Consider the following 21,526-nt stretch of genomic DNA (forward strand, 5'->3'; position numbering starts at 1 on the left):
TCTGGGATGTGACAGCCCACCATGTCCTGCCATGCCAGACTGGATTGTCCGGCATCCCTCAACCAGCTAACATCACAGGCCTCATCCCCTCCTGCCTCCAAACATGATCTCCCGTTTGCTCCAACTATGGCAGGTGCTCTTCCTGCCTCTCTGCAGAGTAGAGGATGAGAAGACCCAGAGGAGTTGTTGACCCTTCTGCAGGGTTGTTTTCACAGTAACACTAGCAGAGAGCATCACTGCTGGTCCACCTGCCTGCCAGAAAATCCCTCCAGAGAAACACACAAGAGGAACGGGAACTTCTGCAACCAGGGTGGGCTGAGCACCCCAGTGACAGGAGTATCCTGAGGTCACACTCACCACTGAGCAACTGAAAGGCAGAACCTTGAAAATCACAGACAAGGAGGAGATCCAGAGCAGCACCTGCATGGTAGGGGCTTTCCTGAGTCCCTCTGCTGACACCTGAAAGAGGGATCAAGACATCACCTCCTGCAGCATGGGGGCTGCTAACAGGGGGCTTATGAGCATGCCTGGGCCAGGCAGCGCCCTGTGACTTGCTCTGACAGCAAAACACAGCTCTGAGGACCACTTCTTGTTAGCAAATTTTTGATATGCACTTGACTGGAAGAGCCCAGCACCAAAGCTCCTCTAAAAATAACTTCAGTGAAGGCATGAAAGAGGCAATGTGACATCCAGCCAAGATCACAGCATCACTTGCCACTGGGAAGGGGAGCAGGTCCAGAAACCCAAACCTGTGGAATACAGGGGGACAGTCAGGCCTTGCAGGAATGACCCTTAGAATGACCCAACTCCTGTGCAGGCTCTCTGGAGAGAAAGCATTGCTGCAGTTAGCCAACTTTCACTGCCATCGCACCTGATAGCACAGCCCACTCATCCAAAATGACCTGGGGGAGCACCATGCTGTTGATGCACTCTCCTGCTCCCCTCCATGACAGGGACAACTGGGAAGCAGGGCTGTGCTGGGGCAGGGGGGCCGGTAGCACAACCACAAGGAGAGACAACTCATGCCAGTCCCAGCTCTGTGGACCCAGCTGCACCCCCAGCTCAGCCCTGTCAAACAACACTAGGAACAGCTGCTATTTTCTGTGCTGAAAATTTTTCAATGGCCTTCTGAAACCTGAGGGACCTCTCTGGTAGCTGTGGGGTTCCCACGGGACAACTGTCAAGTACTGAACGAGCTATGTCCAGGCATGTCCAGGGGGTGGTAATGGGGTGGTGATGAACTAGCCAATCATAATACAGAACAAGGGCCTTGGCTATGAGACCAACAAGATATGGGGGAAGTTGAAAAATAAGAAAGAATGCTGCACCTGCAAGATATAACTTTTTAGCACAAGCCAATCAGAACTAATATAGAGGCGTGTGAACAGAGCATACTAACCAATCATAATAGAAATGACATGTACACGGAGCGTGCGCAAAAATAGAATAGTATAAATGTACCCTCAGATACGAAAATAAACGAGATCTGCTTAACGATCATATTGGTCTGCGTGCATTTACTCTGTGCCCTCTCAACAGTAGCTCTCTGACATGTGACAGCTTTGGCATGTGCCTGGCAGGACCAGGAATCTACTGTACCACAAAGAGAGATGATACCTTGGTGTCACCAGCATCTTGCCTGCTACTTGTGATTGGGTCATGGTAGGAAGTCCTCTTAGAAGGCAGCTAGGTTTCTCAGAAAACCTTTTAATAACAAAAAGTCCCCACATTCCTGTGAAAGAGTTCACTGGACCGTCGCTTCACAACTAAAAGCCTGCCCAATTTATTAATCTGCCATTCTCGGCTACTCCATCTTCCCTGCTTTCATGTGCCAGATGGAAGATCTCTGCCCTGGAGCTTCCTTCATGACCTGGCTATAGCTGGGCCATGGAAAACTCTCCTTTAAACTTTCTCTTGAACAAATACATTAACCATGCTTTATTGGCCTCCCATGATAAGGCAGGTTTGCTAACCCTGTTAGTAGTCCTGTAGCCCTCTTTCCAAGCTCTTTCAATGTCATTTTTGGCATGTGCATCCAAGACCTGGATGACGCACCTGATAAAGGCTTCACAACAAAGTCTTACCATCTGAGCACTCTAAAATGAACTGTCCCCCAACAAACTAATAGGAGTGCCACTACAGTTTATATTTCTGGAAAGAACCTGTGTTTGGGTTTATTCTGTTTTCCAGTTTCTAAACGTGGAGGGCATATTTAGGTTACAGTCTGACCCACACTTCAAACTCCCATGAATTTATAGTGCCACCAGAAGAAGTGGTCACACTATCTTCTCCTTCCACCACTTCTGTTGTGTGACCAAATGCTGAACCAGACTGATGAACTGGATCAGATAAAAACCAAACCAGAGCACTTGGTGTCACACTGGATCGGCATTTCCAGCCACTTCACCAAATAGCTGCCCCAGTGTAAGGGGGTGGGACAGTGCAATGAAGTAGCTGGAACTTGGAGGGACCACTGCTTTTGGTAGCAACATCAGCTCAGTCCATCAAACCACAACCTGACCTTGGAGTTCCCGATGCTTCTCTGCAAAGATGAGGACATATTTTTAGACCAGAAGCTGTGCTTCTTACTCTACCAGGGTGAACATCATTGGAAAACAGCAAACACTTTGAGCTAGGTGAAATAAATTCTTAGTATTGGCAACACTAAGACTGTCATATAAAGAGGTAATTCCTGTCACCTATTTCTAGATATTTCCCTGTTCAAATGTTCAAGGAGTACCCTGTTCTCCCAGCCACTCCATCACAGCTCTCGTGCTCCTTTCCAGAACAGTTCCTGTAGATGTGAACAACTTCAGGATTCCTCGGACTCAATGGCCATCAGTGTGACTGTTTGTATCTATGTCAGATGAATCAAGGTTATTACTGTCCAGATTCCTCTATCAAGCATTGTTGTCTGCAAATAGTAAATATTTGCAGCTAGCTGCAGCTGTGGGAATGGGTGTACAGAGCAGCTGTATTTTTGTTCTGCCTCTGCAAAGCCTCTTTTAGGCATGACAATGGTGTGAAGCCTGAAGTATTTGGGTCTGGAGTGTTTCCCCCTCTGAGGTGCAGGGAAAATTCTGTGACTACTTCAAGATCTCATCACGCTCAGACAGGTATCTGTCCTCCTGGCTTTCATTTTCAACCCTTCCTAATTAGTCTGGAGACTAAAAAGTTGGTTGATTTAGTTCTAGCTGAGCGCTAAGCTTCTGCTCTGATAATATTACGTGAAGAGCACAGCCCTTGCTTTTATGGTCACATTGTTCTCACATAACGTGTGGAAGAGCTGAGCACCGAGAAAGACACAAACCCGACCTCCGCAGCTCAACCCACTGTACTCTCAGAAATGCACAAGGTACCCATGGTGTGCCAGTAAACCTCTCCTCGCAAAGTAGCAGCTTTTGAGTATACTACAGGATAATAATTTCCCACCCTGACATGTGGGGGAACTTTCAACCACAGTGCCAAAATTCACAAACACCAAGAGCGTGACAATAAAGCACGATGAATTTAGGTGCAAGGGGCACCTGAGCTAAAGGCATCCAGTGACTATTCACATCTTCAGGATGGAGCTGTGTTTGGTGGACTACGGGTCTGTGGCACCAACCACACTCAGGTCAACAGGAACCACCCATGTTAGGAGATGTGGTCTCCACAGATCACAGTTTGGTATTTGAGACAGAAACAGCTGCAGTCTGCTCCCTCCTACATCAAATAGCAAGCGCTCTTAATTTCCCAGCAAGCTGCCAATACATTCCTACTCCCATCTAAATACCCACCACACAGACATCTCCTGAAACAGCAGCAGTGTCGCTGAGCAGTAATGCCAGACAGCCTCCTCTGTGGGACATACGAGAGCAGGTAGGAGCACCCAGCAAGACCTGCCCGTCTCCCATTCCCACCTGCAGAGGCATCTCTGGAAAGGAGAAAAGAGCCCACTCCACCCTGCCCCTGCTCTTATCTCAGCACACAAGGATGCATCCATCCTTGTTGGCTAAGCTGGTGACAATCCCTTGCTAACACAGGTGGCAGGGGGTGAGCCAACACTCAGGTAGATGGTGGTGGCCAAGGCTGGCATTTTCCCAGAAAGGAGAGAGGAGGGAGCTGCCTGCAGGACAGGAGCCTTCCTCCCCAGCAGGCCTTGCTCTTGTCACCTCTGCTCCTCTTTCCAAAGCTGGGTTGGTGTTGGCGACTGGTATTGCTAACAGAGAGAGGGGAATGCCTGGGGAGGGAGGAGGATCAGGCACTAGGCAGGCTGCCTGGGTCGCTGCTTGGTGCTGTACGTTAGCAAGCGTGAGCTGCGGGCTGGATGTCTCCCTTCAAGAAGGCTCCGTGGCTCAGAGGCTCTCAGGCCCGTGGGAGCTGATCGCAACGGTGTGGGGTAAGAGTGAGTGAAGCATTGAAGTACAGCTACTGCTATACACTCGTGGGTCCAGCATGGAAGGCTGTGCTGCAGCATCTCAAGTGTATACTATATGCAGAAGTTATTCAGTCTGTTGGGCTGGCAGAAGATCATTATCTGGCAGCTGCCTTACTTTCCAGGGACACCTGCTTTCCTTTGGTTGCTGGACTCTGAGTCTGGGTTTTTCCTCTTTGTCGTTTTTTGACTGCACCAGGAGAGGGCAGGGAATCTCCTGTCGGCCCCAGGGCCTGAGCTGGGGGCTGAGATCGGGGGGAAGGAGGAACTCGCTGAAGAGAAGTCCCTGGCTTATGCTGTCGGCAGGGAGAAGGACTTTCTCTCCGAGGCGGCACCTGGCTTCGGGGGGAAGCACTGGGGTTTCTTGAAGGAAGGACAGGGCTCCGAGGGGATGCGCAGCTGGACCTCCATGAGCTGCTCCGTGGAGGAAGAGAAGTGGAGCTTGGCGAAGGAGGAAGCCGACTTTGTATCTGTGTTGTTCGGCACTCGTTTGGGACACTTCCAGCTGGTCTCTGTGCTTGAAGCCTGCAGGGGAAGAGAAGAGGGAGGATGAAGGGAAATTTCTGCAAGGGGATCCAGGCTCCTGGCAGGTTTGGCATGAATGTTGCTTGGCAATTACAAGGAGTCTCCAGAACCAGGATGACAGGAGCTATGCTGTGAACAAGATGGGGCACTGGTTTGAACACCATCCTGTAACTCTTGATTCTGTTAACTAGTAAGTGTTTGCCCTGATCCTCCAGCACCCTCTGGGACAATGCGGAGGCATGGTTTGGCCGGTAGCACGTATCTGGGACTCTTCTTAACATGCAGCATGGATGCAGCAACCTCCTTCAAAGCAGGAGATACAATCTGGGAATGCAGGCATGAGCTGGATTGCACCAGTTGGTCTCTGACAGTAACTGTGTTGGAAGATAAACCAACCCACAGGGATCCCTTCCTTTTACCCCATGTCTCTGAAAGAGCAGAATTTGCTGGACCTGTGGCAGAGCCATAGCAGCAGCTCTGCTCCTGGGCTGGACCTCCAGCGCCAAGGCCAGGCAGAAAAGCCAAACACTGGTGAATTCAGAAGGTCCACCTCCGCTTACATCTCTGCGCTTACTTGATAGAGAGCCAAGTACCTCCAAAAAAAATCCAGGCACAGGGATGTGTAGCGAATTCAGACCACATGGAGTTTGCCCACGCTGTCCCAGGTCACTGCCAAAGCCCATGCATGTGCACTTCCCTATCTCCAGCTCTTTGCATGCTGGCCATCTTGTGAGGTAATCACAACTGGCAACCTTGCAGCCCTTGCAGCTCTAGTCATAATAGCCAGGCCAGGTCTCCCTGCAGAGTCACAGCCATGCCGAGCATGCTGCAAAACTGAGAGCTCAAAACCAGAGGGGTCTGCTATTAGCAGGATCAGATCAAATGAAACTCTTCATGGAAGGGAATAAGGCCTCAAAGCCAGGGCAACTGAAAAGAGGCTTGGCACTTTGACCAGACTGAGCCGAAGACTGAGAGGTGGGAATTTCACACACCGGTGAGCTGAAATGACTGTAGGAAACAGAGATGGACTGCGCATTCAAGCCAAGTGAAGGGTAAAGCAGTAGGAGGTGAGCAACGCCCTGGCTGCACCCCCCTTAACAAGAAGTCCAACATTTTGCATTGCTTACCATTTTGGTCTTACCTGTAGGCAACAGCTGCGTCCTGCGGGGAGCTACATAGCACTGCCATCGCCACGGCGCTCTCAGGCTTTGCCGCCTCTAGCGGTGTTTTCATTGGTGTGATGGGTCGAGGAATTCTGCTCTTTGTGCTTATGGGTCTCTCTTCTTTCCCCAGGAGGGCAGCCTTCTCCTTCCCTGCCTTCCTTGGGATGGAGTCATCAGAGTCATGGGTGTCTTCCTCAGAACCGGTGGCTGACAGGGTTTCTGAGGCCCGCCGCCTCTCATCGCTGGAGGATGCTGAGGAGGAGGCCCCTGAGGCCAGCCGAAGGAGGCGGTTTTGCCTCTTCTCCATCACTAGGCGAGCCAAGTCAGGTTGCTTTGCCCTCTTATAAAGCCTCTCTTTGGCCGAGAGTGAAGTTGAAAGGTCTGAGCCGGTATCCTCCTCAGAGAACAAAATGGGTATCCGACTTCTATACCTGGAGCCCAGAGGTCTCCTGAGGCCCTGCTGTGGTGTGTCCAGGAGGGTCTCTGCTCGCTTAAGGTGTTCTGCCACTGACGCTGACTTCTCAAGGTCAGGCTCCCTTGTAACCGTCTTGCCAGGCTCTTCCAAATCCAGCAAGAGTGCCACTTTGTCAGAGGGCTCTGGCTTGTCCTCGGGAAGCTTTGCTATGCCATTGGGAAGGGCCAGCTGCTCCCCCACTGTCTCTGAGGTGGTTTCAATGTGATTAGCCGAAAGTGCGCAGCTCTCCGTCTCTGCCCCTTCTAGCCCCGAATGTATGCTTTCATTCTCTACCAGCACCAGGTTGTCCTCCAGCTCTTCTTCAATAATGACCTCCTCAAACTGGCCCGGAGGGCAGTATTCCTCATGCCTCATCAGCTGCCCGCTGGAAGACATGACATTTAAGTGAGTCTTTTCAGCAATATGAACAAATGTGCGCTCAACTTTGGTAAAGGGGGAGGAAGCTGTAGCCACTGCCACGGGAGGCTTTGGTTCAGATTTAAGGACTGAGGACAGGGTCCCTGGCTCGGATACATCCAGTTGGCTACCCATAGGCTGTGGTCGCTCGCTCTGAGGTGTCAGTGCAGCAAGAGTCCCCAGATCAACTTCTGGAGCCAAGTCTGTGGTCACCAGAGACTTTTTCAGATCACCTGGTGAAAACAGCACTAGCGTTTTTGAGCCTTCCTCCAGCTCCAGGTCACCGTCAGCAGTGGACACTCGACCCTTGGATCCCTTCTGGTCATCAGCCAGGAGCGTGGATGGTGCACACTCCTGGCTGCGCTCTGTGCTTTTTTGACTCAGGTCGCTGCTGGAACCACTCTGCATGTCTATCTCATCCCCTTCTTCCTCTGCCTCCTCCTCCTCGTCTTCCTCCTCCTCATCTTCTTCCTTGTCTTCTTCCTCCTCCTCTTTTCCATTAATTTCCAGATAAGGTTCCAGAGGTTTGCAAGGAGCAGTCAAGACAACATTTGAGAAATCAACTTTCTTTATCCGCTGGGATACCTTAGGCTTTTCCCAGTAGTCTGACACATCTTTTCTGAAGTCTTGATAAGGCAAACTTAAAGGCACCGCCTTGGGCAGACCATTCATTTCAAATGACTTCAGCATATATGCCTGCAAGAAGACAGATGTGACAAAGGAAAAGGGTTAATATTCAGGCATAGCATTGACCCAGAAGACATCAAGATCAACAGCAGTGGGAAGCATCAGTGGAAAGCATCTAGTCCATCATGCTTCCAAAATATATGCCTGAGCAGTGATTACTCGATCATTCAATTGGTACAAACCTTAGAAGGGAGAGATTCACAGATACTTATCAATGAAGGCAAAAAAATGTGCCAAAGGAGTTCCTTTGTTAGCAGTCTTTAACCTGGACCTAGAAGAGCTGTTTGCAAGCAATTACTCGTTTTTTTTTCATGTTTCCTAGTCTTCTTCAGTATATATATATTTGTTTCAGTATTTATGTATTTACATATTCACTGCTTCCTTACTGGAACCGTTCAGCAACTCTCTTTTATGCCCAGGCCACAGTGAACTCAAGGGGCCCCTCTGGGCTAGATGAATTTCCTGATCACTTTCCAGTACCATCCACTATTGTCCCTGGGGCAATAACCCTTGTAGCACTCCTGTGTTCCCCCGCTGTGCTATTCATCCCCACCTTCTGCTCCCACATCCCTCCAGCAACTCCTAATTCAGTCTTCTACAGGCTTCTCCTTTCACTAAAATGATCAGCCAGTAAGTTATGAAAGCTGACATATACAGTACCATTATTAGACTCTAGGGTGTCCAACCATTAAAGCAATGGGAGGAGAGGACAGTTGATGGGGGCAGTGTTTCTCAAGCAGCAATCTGTGGCGGAGAGACTGCCCACAAGGCGCCAGGAGTAGGCTGTGAAATGATTGCAATAATACTAACAGAAAAGCAGCAGCTCACACACCAACCAAGCTTGACCAAACAAGCAAAGAAGGGCAAAATAAATAGGAAATGCCCATCAAAGTTTGACCTAATTAACAATTGATTGTAAATGAAAACCACGGCAGCACCACTCTGCAAAATGGATTTCAAAAAAAACCATTTAGGTCACCCTTCTATTAAGAGGGCTGGAAAACGAAAGCCTCTCCATAAACTCAATCAGTCAATAATGCATCACGTTACCCTTGAAAAGTCCTAATGATGAACAGAAGGGCTCCAAACATTTGCGTTTTCAAGCAGCATTTGATGTTGGCAGAGGATATTTAGGCTACACAACTAAACAAGCACCCATTTAACTATGTGGGCTACAGAGCTGCCAACAGCTAGCACATTCACCTGGCTATGGGAATAAATCTTTTTGTCTCTGGGAGGGGGGGCGGTGCGGGGAAGCCCTCAAAAGCTTTTCAGTCCAGTGACACAATTACAAATTGTGCTGAAAATCTGCATGTTATTCTGTGCAGAGCAACTGCCCTATTAGTATGCCTGAAGAACGTAAGATTTTTATGCTCATGTGTAATAGGGACATTTCAAATAGATTGGTGGGCAGCATCAAGCTGTTATGCATGGTAATAACTTGTTATCCATTTAATACTAGTTTTTATATCTTATAAATTAAAACACAGGCTGGTTTTGGCAATGCCTCTGGAGTCCAAAGCTGCTTCTCTTCTTTCATTAAAGCTGAAGCCTGGCCCTGAAGATGACCCTGCATTAGCCTGACTTGGGCTTTCACTGACCCACTCTACCTTTTGTATCAGGATGACAGATGTGGAACTTGGACTGGTAAGAGGGACTTACACCCTTTGCAAAGGAAATTACCCACTTGGCTTCCTCCTTCAGGCATTTCTTGGAAATTAGTCCATTCAGCAGCCTAAGATTGGATTCTGCCTGTTGGCTGGATTTGGTTTTCCCAAGAAATACACCTGCAGTGCTATCCCTGGAGTCCTGATCAAACAGATGTGCTTCCCCAGTGGGACTGGTACCTGATAAAGAAGCCCTGACCAACACGTTGCCTTGTGCTGAGCCTCCCACTGGAAAGAGCACCCTGTCCCCAACAAGAGTTCACCTGCTGCTCTACTTTACCCCATTTTCTAGATGCTGTGGTTGATGGTACAGTTGGAGGATCGCTGGTTTCTCTTTGCATACACAAACCTTCAAATCTCTTCTCAGCTCTTAGGAGCTTGTGTCATCTTATCTGCTTTCTGGTCAAGAAGAACTGAATCCAGTCCTGCAGAGTACATCCTATATAGGCCAGAGATATGGTTTCCGTGCCCTGCAGTCTGTCCCACCAGCAGCCCTGTTTCCAGCAACCCCTCTTTCCTCAACAGCTCTTTCCCTTGCAAGACATCAGAAGCTTTTGTGAGATGAGATTGCACTAAGCAATAAGGTATGACATGGAACTGGACAGCATGATGTTGCTGTAATAAAAATAATGGTTCTTTCCTTCTTCTGCTCTGGTCCCCCTTTGCTGTCATTGAGTCATGCTGTAGATACCCTTCTAACCTCCACGTATTTCCAGTTCTGACTGTACAAATTCCTTCGGTATTTAGTAAATGGACTGCCTTTCTGTCTGTCATTTCATTTTCCCCATGTATTTTCTGTTTCCCTGCATGGACACTGCACCCTAAGCACAGCAGTGATTGCTTGGCTTCTACCTACCTTTGGGAGACTTGGACTTCTTAACCTATTGCATGCAGTACCCCAAAACTGCCAGAATGCATTCCTTAAAGCAGTCTGAGACGTGGTTGTTTTGCCACTGTAAATGCACCATGGAGAAAATCCAAAGAGCATAAATATACCAAAAAATATGGAGGACCAAATCCAGCCAACAGGAAGAATCTGATCTTAGGCTGCTGAATGGACTAATTTCCAAGAAATGCCTGAAGGAGGAAGCCAAGTGGGTAATTTCCTTTGCAAAGGGTGGTAAGTCCCTCTTACCAGTCCAAGTTCCACATCTGTCATCCTGATACAAAAGGTAGAGTGGGTCAGTGAAAGCCCAAATCAGGCTAATACAGAAGTTACCTACAAATCCAACTAAAAGAAACTTCATTGAAATGTCTCTAGGGTCAAATATTATTTTAACACATATTTTCTTACCTTCTTTACTATCATCACCTGAAGCTGTTAACAAGGAAGACGGTCCTAGGGCATCAAAGTCTGAGACTGTGTTCACTGTTGAGCTAATGTCATCAGCAGCTGGCTGCAAGCTGACACGCTGCTGAACAAGGTGTTCCCAGTTTGAACTCCTCACTAGAGAAGCTTGTGTCCTCTCTCGACAGTCATCCTGTCTTTTGTACTACAGCACACTCAGCTGCTCTAGGGCTATTCCCCAAAGGCTGGAGAAGAACTGTTCTCCTCTGCTGTACCAATGGGGAGGGACTGTGGGAAGATGCTGGAAGATAAGGAGTGGAGAGGCTTAGCCTGTATCTTAAAATTGTAGAATAACAAAGGTGTAAGAAATCTCTGGAGGTTTCTGCTCCAATCACCCCTCAAAGCAGGCCCAACATAGAGCTGGCTGCTCTGGGCCCTATCCAGCTGAGTTCTGAGTATCTCCAAGGATGGAGAGCCCACGACCCCTTTGGGACCCTGTCCTAGTGTTTGAGGCTCTACATGGTGAAAAGGATTTTCTTTATATCTAATTCATATATCTAATTTTCCTTTCATGCAACTTGTGTCCATCACATCTCATCCTTCCACTGTGCACCTCTGAGAAGAGTCTGGCATCATCCTTTCATCAGATAGTTCAAGGAAGTAATAAGATCCCACCCCAATCCTTCTCTTTTTAAGGCAGAACAAACCCAGCTCTCTCATCCTCTCCTTGTGTCATACGTTTCTAGTTCCTAATCATCTTGGTGGCCCTCTGCTAGGCTCACTCCACTATGAGCAGGAACTATGCCCTGAGCTGAGGCAGCCACCCCATTTTACAAAGCTATCAAGACTGTGAGTGAGCAGAGCTACACTGGAGCTGGCCGAGTCTGAGTTAAAAGGACTTCCTTTACCTCCAGCAAGCTCTGATCTCTGCCTGTGTTCCTCATTTTCTCAGAAGACACATCGCCTGTCCTTGGACAGTGAACCATTTTTTTCCCACCCGCTTGGGCTCAGATCTTCACTCCTGGCTCTCCTTTGACTTGTCAGTCAATTGTCCAGGAATGCGTATGGCACTGTATGGTGTCCGAGCGTGTGTTCCCCACAAAGTCTGTGCATTTCAACTCTTTAACACACTTGTCTCTCCATAAAACTTGACTGCATTTAAGTTCAATTTGGCTAATAACTACTTTGGGTAACTATGTAACTATGTATTTGGAAGACAATAAATATCCCTGCTTTGCACAGAGGCCAGAGTTAGAATATAGAGAGGAAGGAGAATCAGGACAGAAAAAGATCTACCTGCTTTCTTGTGGAAAGGTGTCCCTGCCCATAGCAGGGGGGTTGGAACTAGATGATCTTTAAGGTCCCTTCCAACCCAAACCATTCTATGATTCTATGATATTTGGCAGAGGCAGAAACCAGCCCCTTCAAGTCCATCTCTGCCCCTCTGCTCATGAACAGCTAAGTGGAGTCTGGGGGCTTGTCTTTACTATAAACTGGTGGGGTTTCAAATCAGCAGGATCATTGGCACTGGGACATCCTCAGAGGAGACTTATATCGCCAGTATGGGCAGCAGTAAAGTTCCTTCATCCTAGTGATGCTGCAAAAACTGCAAAAATCAGCAAAGGTGCAGTCTCCACTTTGCTACAGCAACTTTACAACCACATATTAGAAGTTCCCAGGTCCTCTTGTAACCAGGAATGTAGCCAGACATGTTCTTCTCAGACAGCAGCACAGAGCATACTCATACTGGTGAATTCAGAAGCAGTACTGACATCCAGCTCATTAGCGTGCTCATATATGTCCTGCCCCATGCCAAATCACGCACACTCTGCCCAGGTCCCTACAGCAATGAAGAGTGATGACAGTACCTGCTCTGCCTTATGGCTTTCTGGTGATCTCACAACTCATGAGGGCACAGAGAAGAGACCCTATAGCTTGCCTGTGCCTATGCTCCTGCAGCAGAGCACTCTATGGCATGGCACAGAGTGGGCCCAGTGTCCACCAGAAAAGCCTGCTCTCCTGAGCAGCTCTGCACCGATGTGGGGGAAGGGGAACAGTTTCCTGCGTGAGCCTAATCAGTTTTCCCTTAGACAGTAGAATTTGGGATTTTTTTTTTCTCTCCCATCTCTTTGTTTTAAATATTTTGAATGCAATAATTTGTGAAAAAAACTCCAACCAACAAACACCAGGTACAGGAAAAAAAATCACGATATTTGCCTAGTACAAAACCAGGAAATGCCACTTCTATCTACTGTTCTGTTTCAGACCATGCTCTGAATCATGTCTCAGAGTGTGGTTACCACTATGGCATCAGTGCATTTGACAGAGATACACACCTGCCACATACCAATAGCCTTATAGGGGCAAACCAAAACACACTTCGAGGCGTTCATCATGGAACAGATGGGCTTTGGACCCTGTTAGAGGCAGACTCAGAAGAATCCTGACCCTCCATACAGTTCCCAGGAGAAAAAAAGGGACCCACAATGTACAGCCCTGTAAGTCAGAGACCATAGCCTAACCCTAGCTGTTCTGCCCAGACTGTCACCTGCCTGCACAACTGCTCTCTGCCTTTGAGGAGTTGGGGGTCTCGTGCTTCTCCTCCAAGGGGGAAAGATCCCACCACCCTTTCCAAAAGTACCAGAGCCTTTGCATGCACCTACTGCCTGCAGCCTCCCTCTCCAGCCACTTTCAGAAAAACACTGAGTTAGTAACTGTGCAATTCACACCAAAGTAGACAGGGTCGGTCGCTGTGTTTCCTCTTCCAACCTGATCTCAGGCAGAACAACAGCAACTGGGGCTGAACCACATGCCACTCTACAGCAGAGACTGCCTTCAAATAGGAGTCATGATGAAAGGCAAGCACAGTTGGATTCATTGAGCAGCCCAGGCAGGAGTACCTTACTTGCAGGACAGCCACAATTTTGCATCCATCTTCCTGGGGTTTTGAGGGGTGGCGGGGCTGGAAGTTTACCAGATGTGCTTAAACACCTTGTTAAATGTCTGATGGGAGACAACCATCCACCTGCCCTCTGCACACCGCGTTGCCAGCCAGCGGAAGATGCCCAGTGTAAGAAACCAAGAGAAATGTGATAAACTCTTACTGCTGTGTTCGTAGGTGTTGAATTGTACTTGCTTAAGTTTAGCCAGTTTGGATGCTGGTAACCATCAAGGCAGAGCTCTAAAAACTTATATAGTTTGCAGATAGTTGTAACCTGCTGCTGTGATAAGACTGGGCTCAGGTCAGTGAAATTGGTACTAGTCTAAATTTACGTAAATTGAACTCACAGTGTGGCCTTCCAAAGTACATGAAACACATCTCCAGCAGTCACTGAACTTTGCTCTATTCCCAGATCCGTCTTAACTGCAAGTTTTCAGTGATCACATTAGTAAATGATAATTAAACTCTCACTGTTCTACCAGAGCTCCTTCATCTCCCTATCTGGTGCTCGATGTAACCAAGGCTGAGCAGGGGACACCTTCCCAGAGTTGGAAAGCAAAGGGAGTAGAAAAACAAAGCAAGAAAGCAAACAAAAAACCCAGCCATCACCAAGGTGCTGCCTTTGATTCTTTAATAAGGTTTTGGTAGTATACAAGCTTTTTTTTTTCTTTTTTTTTTCCGATTGTCTGGATTAACATACATGGATTTAAAAAAGGCACAAAATCCATTGCACAGCTTCTGTTTTGTTTGTTTTTGATGACATTGCCTCATTGTGGTTTCAAGTGTAGGATTTTACAGTACTCTGCAGCATTTACAGCATGGTCTACATACAGGTAATCAATGCATGCTTTTATACAGGAGACAGAATTCAAATTCTCTCTCAGTATTTCTATATACACAATAATACAGTGTTTTTCTTCTGAAAAAAAGCTTTAAATCGGTCTTGCATGCTCGGTGTGCCAGAAGAATTAGTGCAAGCATATATTACAGTGTTATTGCAGTACAAAAAGGGGTTGATCTTAGGCTCTAAAGGGATTAGATAGAGGAAGAATAAAAAGACTCAAGGAAAACAAGCTTTGGATCCCTTTAGTCAACTACGCCCTTCCAAATGGATCCTTACTTAGTACCGCCTTTAAAGCTACAGCAGGCTGCCTCCCCTCCGTCTCCCTGCTACCCTCCCCCTGAGACGAACTTCCACAGCTTCTTCAAATCTTCTGTCCCTAGCAATCGATGAGGACTTCTGGCAACCTGAGGAAGCCCTTCTGCTGTGCCTCCTAATGCTGGAGACCTGCTTGAAGGGGCCTTCCCTGAGATCCACTGCTTCAAGCAAGCTCAAGTCTCAGCAGATGAAGTTCCTCAAGCAAACCAGGAAGCATAACAGGTTACCTACAGCTTTTGTCTCCTCTCATTAGAAATGACTACAGAAACCCACATTCACCTCCTACTTGAATAGCAGTTGGTTAAACATGGTTTGGACTCTCTCCTGCTTAGCAGCGACAGAAGTCTAACAGGTGACACAAGGTAATGCAAAGGGAGGATATGCTGGTCCCTGAGATTCTTCATGGGAGCTGGAAAGTCCGAGAAGCAGAAATCAAGTTCCCAACATGACGTTAATTGTTCCACTGGGAATGGGAAGAGGCCTTAGTCCTGAGAGATGCAGACGGCACACAAACAGCAAGCGCCATAGTCCAGTCTTCCCTGTAACAGCTTTGATTTGGATACTATCAGGACCATAGCATATCCTGGAAGTGACATTATCCTCTGCCAACATAGACTAAGCTTGTTTGGGACTGGGAGATCTGGCAGGATTGACAACAGTGAGTGGAAAAAAACCTAGAATCTGAGTTTCTGAAGCAGCTCTTTCTTCAAACCAGCATCAGATGAGGTAAAAGTAGCAGGGGTCTTAGAGCTGCCACGCTTGCTTGCAGGATCTCCACGTTCCAAGAATCAGCACCATAAATGTCAGAGATATGTTCTTCTTTTCAGCATCTTACCATCAAATGCTCCACAGCCTTTCTCTTCTTTTTTTTATCAAGGTGAACAGGACAGTCCAGTCCTATGCTGGATAACTGCTCTGCTCTTCTCTATTTGTGCTTTCGTATGTTGTTAGGTTTGTGCCAGTTTTCCTAGTGTCTTGGACAGAAGCAATAGCTCTGTAAAGGTGGTACGCCTGCCACTTAGTTTCCCACCTCTGCACCCACCAGTGTCTCCAGTAAGAATCAACGCAGAGCTCCCTGTCTGAGCAGACATGGGGACCACGTCATTTTTATCACTCAAAAGAGACTCAAGAAATGGCGAGCAAAGTGGAAGGAAATGATAATCCAAAAATTGTTCTAGTCCCTAATTGTAAAGGCAACTTAATAGCAGCAAGAAAGAAGAAGAAGGAGATTCTGAAAGCTAAACATCTTCCTTAGTCATAAAAATAACCAGAAGTCAGCAGTGCTGAATAAGAACATGATCTGGCTTTTTTTTAGGAGGGACGAAGCTGAAGGGGCAAGAGTCCCATGGAAATCCTCCTTATCTGACTTGTTCAGAGGAAATTTGCCATTACTGTGTTTCACATTGCCAGATCAATTAATTGCACTCACAATTAAACTGAGAAACTTGTTGGAGTTGTTGGAGGAAGCCCTGGGGATTCTTATGAGGCAAGTGCACTAGATGAGGTAACCGACTTGAAACACTTTGCATATGAGAAAACCAAACCTCCAAACATAAAGCAATTTTCTTTTCAAATGCTAAAAGACATGCAAGTGAATGTAAAATGGGGATTGCTTCCAACCCCCAGGTTACACGGTTAGCAGCTTGTTCAAAATGTACATTCATTGTAACATCATTTTTTCAATGGCAGGTGTAATACAAAGGAGTTGCAATACATCAAATAATACTTAGAAACATTTCCCAGAAATTAATCTTGGCGCTGTCCCCTGGAACTGCAAATGCAGGTCTGTGTGTTATAGCGACTCAAACACAAAACACAGGGTATAAAAATGCAACAAAGAGGAAGGTAGTACCGCAACGATCAGCCTTTACACATTCCATTTAATGTTTCAACATTACCCGAAAAGGTGTTTGCATACTAATAAATTACATCTCAAGTGGCAGCACCGTCCCTACCCCCGGAATACTCTGCCACCAGGTGATGGCGAATGGAGGGATATGTATGCTAAAAGACACTGAATTAAGAAAATTGGGCTGGGTCAGGTTGCCAAAACCAGATCTGCAATGTGCAAAGGAGGCCAGGTGTGCCATCTGAACCAAACACCACGAGGATACTTTCTGTAACTGACTGAGATTCGTTCTTTGCAACAGCCTTTTGAGCACTTGGATGTGTGCAAAGTGGCCCATTACCGGCACAGAAATGCTTCTGTAAGGCATGACCACATGTGGCCATTCACACTCCATGTGTGGGTCATGAACACATATAAACACACATACAATCTGAAATGGAAGCTCCAGCAAAAAGCATCCCAACACCACCCTGGGGACAAGAGTGAAATCAGGAAGCACATCTGGCTTACTTTGGTCAGCCTCTCCAGAAACTGTCATCTCCTCCAGTCACTCTGGGGAGGGCTGGCAACTACAGGGGAAGCAGGTCAAGAAGAAAAGCACCCCATGTTCTCCAGCTGAGAAATATCTGGGGCAATTTATTCACTATAAACACTAACAGGAGTTTAGGGATTTGCAAATCATTCATGATTTTCAAGGCTTCAGACCTTGTCTGCTAGGAAATGCAATTTTATTTTCTTCGTCTAGCCTCTTGAAGCCCATCTGTTATTGCCAAGCAGAGCTAGACAAACATATGATTGCTATCTCCAAATATTTCTTTCCCATTTGTCACCAAAGGAAAAACAGAAAAGGAAAAACAAAAATAAAAATAAAAGCTTCTCTTTTGAACAGATTGGGATAAAAGAGCCCTTTTTTATTCAGTGTGAAAGTCACAAAATGCTCTCAGCTCCAGGTAAAGTTCTGAGAGTGGTGTGAATAAATCTCCACTGACAACCATTAATAAAACACGTCATTCACCTAACCCAGCAGTTTACAATAAAAATTAATCAGGTCATTGATGCAGTATTATGTGGCTGTAATACAAATGTGACTGGATACCACAGAGACTCCACATAGCCTAAGGAAGAGATGCTAGACCCACTGGACAAACATGGTGGGTATCTGTCACCAATCCCTCCAGATTAATTGATGGAGGCATGAGAGGGAAGGACATGAGGAAACAGGAAAAGGACTGAACACATCTTTCCATGCCTTCTGATCTTCAGTCTCACAGTGCATCCTATTGTTGAGCTATTTTACAATACAAGACTAAACTAGCACGGATTATATTTTTCTTGCCTTAATTTATTTACATAGGATCACAGCACCAGATTCAAATAGTGCATTTTTACATCGGAGAGTAAGTGAAGTTCCTGGTGATTTGCAGTCAAAGAAATGCCTCAATGATATTTGTTATATTTGGTATATAGGTCCCACCCACCGTCCTGACAATTTCTAGATAATGAAATAATATTCTGCCTCCTGAAATTCTCTCTGTGCAATCAAACTCTCACGTCTGGCTTCATCCTGACATCTTCTGAAAAGCCTTTATTTGCTGCTGACTTCCTCTAGTGGTTGCCTGCTGGAGTAAGGCTGCTGACTTCCTCCTCGTGCATGTCAAATACCAGGGAAGTGACTCATAGGAAAAATAAAGCACTTGGGTATCTTTTGGGTTAAAAGGCCACAGGAAGGTATGAGTACTGTGACTATTAGTATTGTTTCTGAATAAACTCTGGAAAGGCTAAATTGAGGTGTTTGCCCTGGTTTCCCATCTGACTGCAGAAGGCTTCTACTACAAAACAAATTATCAAGTCTCTCAGAAGAGGCTGTACACTTTGGGGCAGTGTAGCCAGTGATAAAGATGGTACCAAAGCGTGGTGATGCTAGTGAAACAAAAGACAAATGAGGTAGTTAAACACTCCAAAGCGAACCCTTTGGAAGAAATGTTTGAAGCATGGAGCAGAGAAATGTCCCAAACGTCATTTGTTTTGTTTCTCATCTCAAAGTGCTCACAGCCTAGAGGAGTTAGAAAAGAAGGTGTATGTTAACTGGCTTTAGAGTCACCTTTGGAAAAGAAACGCAGCCCAACTACCGAAGAGTCACTCAACCTCTCTGTTTCGTGAGCAGGCTAGGCAAGGTGCTGAGGACACCTTTGCTTATTATTGCTGACCAGTTTGAAACAACAGGCCTCTTTCCAAAAGTCCTATATGCAAAAAAAATATCCAAAATGGATTTTTTTCACTTCAAAAAGGAAAAAACATTGTTGACTGGTTCTTAAAGGCATGCTGCCTTCTCATGTAACACCCGGGTTTGACTGCCGCAGAAGCAGCTGGGGAGAGCTAGCTGCCAAATGGGATCGCAGAAGAAACACGGAGCTTTTTTAAAACAACAAGACACTTTGATGGCCTAATGCCAGTGGCACAGGCCAGATAAGGGAAGAACTGGCACTGTATGTGCCAAAGTGAAGAACAAGAATCCTCAAGGAAAAAATCCACCACTCTGTGATACCTCCAGATAAGACATGCAATAAGGGGAAAAACCAGTGAGTTAAAGTTTAGAATTAATGAACAAAGTGTCAGCTCTGTTGCACTTAAATTGCCCTGTCCTGCCTGTTTGAAATACCCTATTTATTTCTATTTTTATTTGGATCCCTTCCCCCCACCCCCAACTCCCAGGCTGGAGAATGGGGACAGACACTTTTGCCAGCCCAGTAAACATCCAGTTGAAAGAGCTTGTACTATTTGCAACTGGAGTTGAGACATTTTGTCACTCACAGACACCAGGCACCAATTTAAATGGAACTTAGAGACAAGCTCAGAATAATAGAAGTGGTGTTTAACCAGCTATTTACATGGTTTGCAATCACAGATGGTAGCTGTGTCTTAAGCATTGCCAGCTCTCTAAATTTCGCTGCTCAGGTACACAATAATTTGGGGGAGTTTCCTAAGTCCTAAGGATTCCAGGATTTGAAACTCGTGAAACTGTCCTGAAAATGGAGGGTACCATTATCATCTTTGAAATCAAACTGCCCTTAAACAACATGATCACTATTCCTCACACAGACTCCATGTAGAGCTGAGTCTGCTCCAAGTGCCAAAATGTGCCATTTTTTCACTTTCCTCCAAGGAAATCAGAGGGAGGGAAGGAAAGAGGCTGATCAAAGTGCTATAGCGACTGTATGGCACAATATGAGATATGCAATGCACAGGAAACTGGTGCAGGAGGCAAGCCCCACATATTCTTGGGATCTAGAAAGGCAGGAGGTAGTGCAGGTACCCAGGGACGCAGTAAGGATGCGAGGGGTGAGATAGCGTGAACAGCAACAGAGGTAAACCACGGGGGCAGGTGAATGTGTGGAGTGGAACATGCACTGGCAACTGGGGTGGAGTAAAATGAATTTGTCATATGGGAAAGAGACAGGATAGGCAAAGGGGAACAAAGGCAACTAGGCCTAAGAGAGCTTCTCAAGCAGTGAGGTGAAGATGAGAGGGTTCTGCCTACTTATCACCTTGTATGCAAAGCCTACCAACAGCTCAGGGTTACCGCTCACTGCTGTTGTTCTTGCATCCAGATTCAGATTTAAACATGAGCTAACTGGGTGGCAGCTGAGCAGCAATATTTCTGCTTATGGAGCAATGGATGAGATCCCAGAGGAGAATGTCAGCCAGTCCTGGAGTCAGCTGCCTTATTTCAATCCAGTCTGGAGGCCAACTGTCCAAGTACAGCTTCTTCATCCTGGGCTGGGGAGGTGGCAACTGCCAACATCCTTCGCAGCTCAGGTGACTGGGAGGCCTGCTGCCTCCCAGCACTGGAAGGGAGAAGGTGCGCTCAAACTCTGACCCTCAGCTGAGTATCTAGTAACTGAAAGGCAGCTAGAGCAGCTTCCTATACACTCCTCAAAAGTCATTTGGACACAGGATTTGAGAGATGGGCTCATCTGCCTCTGTCCTTGGGGACCGTTAAAGAATCAGCACATGAATTACAGGAAAAGAGCTGAAGGAAAGGTGTTGGAGTCAACATCTGTCATGCGGAAAGGAAAGCATCAGTCCAGGTTGGAAGTCTCTAGGAACCACAACGACACTTAGCCCAACAAATACAACTTTTGAACCAGTTTGTCCCTTTCAGAGCAACAGTCTTGCAGCAGCTTTGACCACCACAATGTCCAGGTTCAGACCCACAACAAAGAGAAGCAGTGGAAGAGCAAGAGATAATTTTCACCATGAAGAGGTAGCATAGGGATGGGATTATATCACCCATATGGCTGTCTTACAGGGCATTTCTATCCTACATTCTGTCATCACCGTAACAAAAGAGACTTTAAACAGTGAAAGAGGTGATGCAACATAACTCTTCCACTTACCTGCCCCTCAACATTGGCAAAAAAGTATGGAATGACAGACAGTCAGGTTCACACCAGGGACTTTGTCAACATGGGTATATCAACAAGTTACTCCTAACACAGATGCACTGGCATCTGCAAAGTTGCACCTTTGTCAGTATAGCTTATTTTCAGCCAGCCCCCTCCCACCAAAACCTTATCCACTGAAAGTGAATGTGTGCTGGCATAACTACATTGACCTAATTCATGCTAGCTTAACCCAATCATTTACAGTAATGTTTTCACAGAAATCACATCTCATTAGCTCCTTCCTGTGGGAAGGAGGCTGGGAGGGAGTGATACATTGGAAACATCTCCCATTCTGCATAGAAAGAAAGTGAAAGGAGCCAAGAGACCAAGATATAAAAAGATGGCTTTTGTATGTATATACAATTGATGTGCATTTGCTCACTGAAGTAGAGCATAAGATCCTAGCAACAGCTACCTGTCCTTCTGATGCTGATGATCTCTGCATTGTAAAGGAGTGGCAAATGCTCATTTCAATCCTCATTTTGGATTCTGAGGAGAACAAGTGCTATGTACA

The 21,526-nt window shown here is 46.5% G+C and overlaps 1 protein-coding gene across 1 annotated transcript in view; it reads right to left on the reverse strand.

Annotated features, from left to right (window-relative positions):
• Nucleotides 1-4,515: 4,515 nt before the first annotated feature.
• TTBK1 (tau tubulin kinase 1) overlaps nucleotides 4,516-21,526 on the reverse strand; it is a 97,810-nt gene continuing 80,799 nt past the window's right edge. The window contains exons 16-17 of the mRNA XM_068404713.1: nucleotides 6,084-7,672; nucleotides 4,516-4,942 (exon numbers count right to left, since the gene is read on the reverse strand). Of these exons, the coding sequence (XP_068260814.1) occupies nucleotides 4,516-4,942; nucleotides 6,084-7,672 (2,016 nt within the window). The remainder of the gene's footprint in view (nucleotides 4,943-6,083; nucleotides 7,673-21,526) is intronic.

Source organism: Nyctibius grandis, chromosome 1 (assembly GCF_013368605.1).
Source record: "Nyctibius grandis isolate bNycGra1 chromosome 1, bNycGra1.pri, whole genome shotgun sequence".
Lineage (NCBI taxonomy): Eukaryota > Metazoa > Chordata > Aves > Nyctibiiformes > Nyctibiidae > Nyctibius > Nyctibius grandis.